Source organism: Rhea americana, unplaced genomic scaffold (assembly GCF_003343005.1).
Source record: "Rhea americana isolate MKP2758 unplaced genomic scaffold, rheAme1 scaffold_472, whole genome shotgun sequence".
Lineage (NCBI taxonomy): Eukaryota > Metazoa > Chordata > Aves > Rheiformes > Rheidae > Rhea > Rhea americana.
Genome location: NW_028186615.1, coordinates 23,114 through 24,539, shown reverse-complemented (window position 1 = coordinate 24,539; position 1,426 = coordinate 23,114). Strand labels below are relative to the sequence as shown.

The following is a 1,426-nucleotide window of genomic DNA, read 5'->3' as shown; positions in this document are numbered from 1 at the left end:
GAGGCTGGTCCAGGGGGGCCGTGGGGCAGCGTGAGGTCGGTCGGGGGGGGACAGGGAGCAGTGCGAGGCTGGTCCACGCGGGCCGTGGGGCAGGACGCCGTGGGTCCATCGCGCTCCTGCTGCGCAGGCGAGGAGGTGTGGGAACGGTCGAGGAGGGGCCTCCAGCGCCGGCCGCTGGCCGCATCCTGGCCGGAGCTGGGGGGCCCCGTGGAGGCGGCGCTGCGCATCCACCGGCGGCAGGACCCCCAGGAGCACGACAGCCTCTACCTCTTCCAGGCACGGCCGCCCCACGGCGCCGCGGTGGGCTGGGGGCTGCCCCCCAGCAGGCAGCTCCCGGCGCTGACAAGTCCTGGCTCTCGGGGCAGCGAGGTGGCCCTGGCCTCCTGGGCTACTCTGGGGGCTGGCCCAGGGAGGGCCGGTCCTGTGGGGCGGGATGGGGTGGGTGGCCCCAGGGTTCTGATCCTGTGGGTCTGGCCAGGGTGGTCTTGTCCTGTGGGTCTCTCTGGGGCTGGTCCCTAAGGGGCTGGTCCTGTGGGTCTGGCCAGGGTGGGTCCCAGCAGGTCTGGCCTGGGTGGTCATGTCCTATGGGGGGGTGGGTCACCCTGTGGGTCTGTCTGGGGCTGACCCCTGTGGGGCTGGTGGTCTGGAGGGACTGGTCCCGGGGGGGGGGACACACCTGACTTAGGTGAGTGGTCTGGTGGGGCTGTCCCCATGGGACTATCCCTGTGGGGCTGCTCCCGGTGTAGCTGTCCCTGCGGGGTTGCTCCTACTGGGACTGGTCCAAGGTGGGGGCTGTCCCCACGGGGCTGCTCCCACTGTGGCTGGCCCCACGGGTTTGTTCTCAGTGGGGCTGGTCCCCAGTGGGGCTGGCCCCACGGAGCCGTGCCCCAGGTCTCGCCCCAGGGGTCTGTCCCTGGGGTTCTCATGCCATGGGGTGCATTGCAGGGCGAGCAGGTGTGGGCCTACGCCGGGGGTCAGCTCCGGGCCGGCTTCCCGCAGCGGGTGGGGGACGTGTTCCCGGGCATCCCCGGGGGGCTGGACGCCGCCGTGGAGTGCCACCCCGAGGAGTGCCGCGGCGAGAGCATCCTCTTCTTCAAGGGTGCGCCCCATGGCCGGAGGCGGGGACGGGGGGCTCAGGAGGAGGGGGTGGCAGAGAGGCCACCATGGGGGGCAACCGTGGGGCAACTGGGTGAGGTGGGGCAGGGGTCACCGGGGGGTGTGGAGGGGCAGCTGCAGGGTGGCTGGGTGAGGTGGGGCAGGGGTCAATGTGGGGTGCGGAGAGGCGGCCGTGAGGCAGCTGGGTGAGGCGGGGCGGGGGATGCTGTGGGGCACAGAAGGGCTGCAGGTGGCTTGGCAGCAGAGGGGCTGGGGCAGGTGATGTGGTGTTGCACTGCAGTGTGTCTCGCTGCGCTGCGCCGTGCCAGCC

At 72.4% G+C, this 1,426-nt stretch overlaps 1 protein-coding gene across 1 annotated transcript in view; it reads left to right on the top strand.

Annotated features, from left to right (window-relative positions):
- The window catches only part of HPX (hemopexin), a 7,587-nt gene that overhangs the window by 1,484 nt on the left and 4,677 nt on the right, over nucleotides 1-1,426 (top strand). The window contains exons 4-5 of the mRNA XM_085316570.1: nucleotides 128-276; nucleotides 946-1,100. Of these exons, the coding sequence (XP_085172696.1) occupies nucleotides 128-276; nucleotides 946-1,100 (304 nt within the window). The remainder of the gene's footprint in view (nucleotides 1-127; nucleotides 277-945; nucleotides 1,101-1,426) is intronic.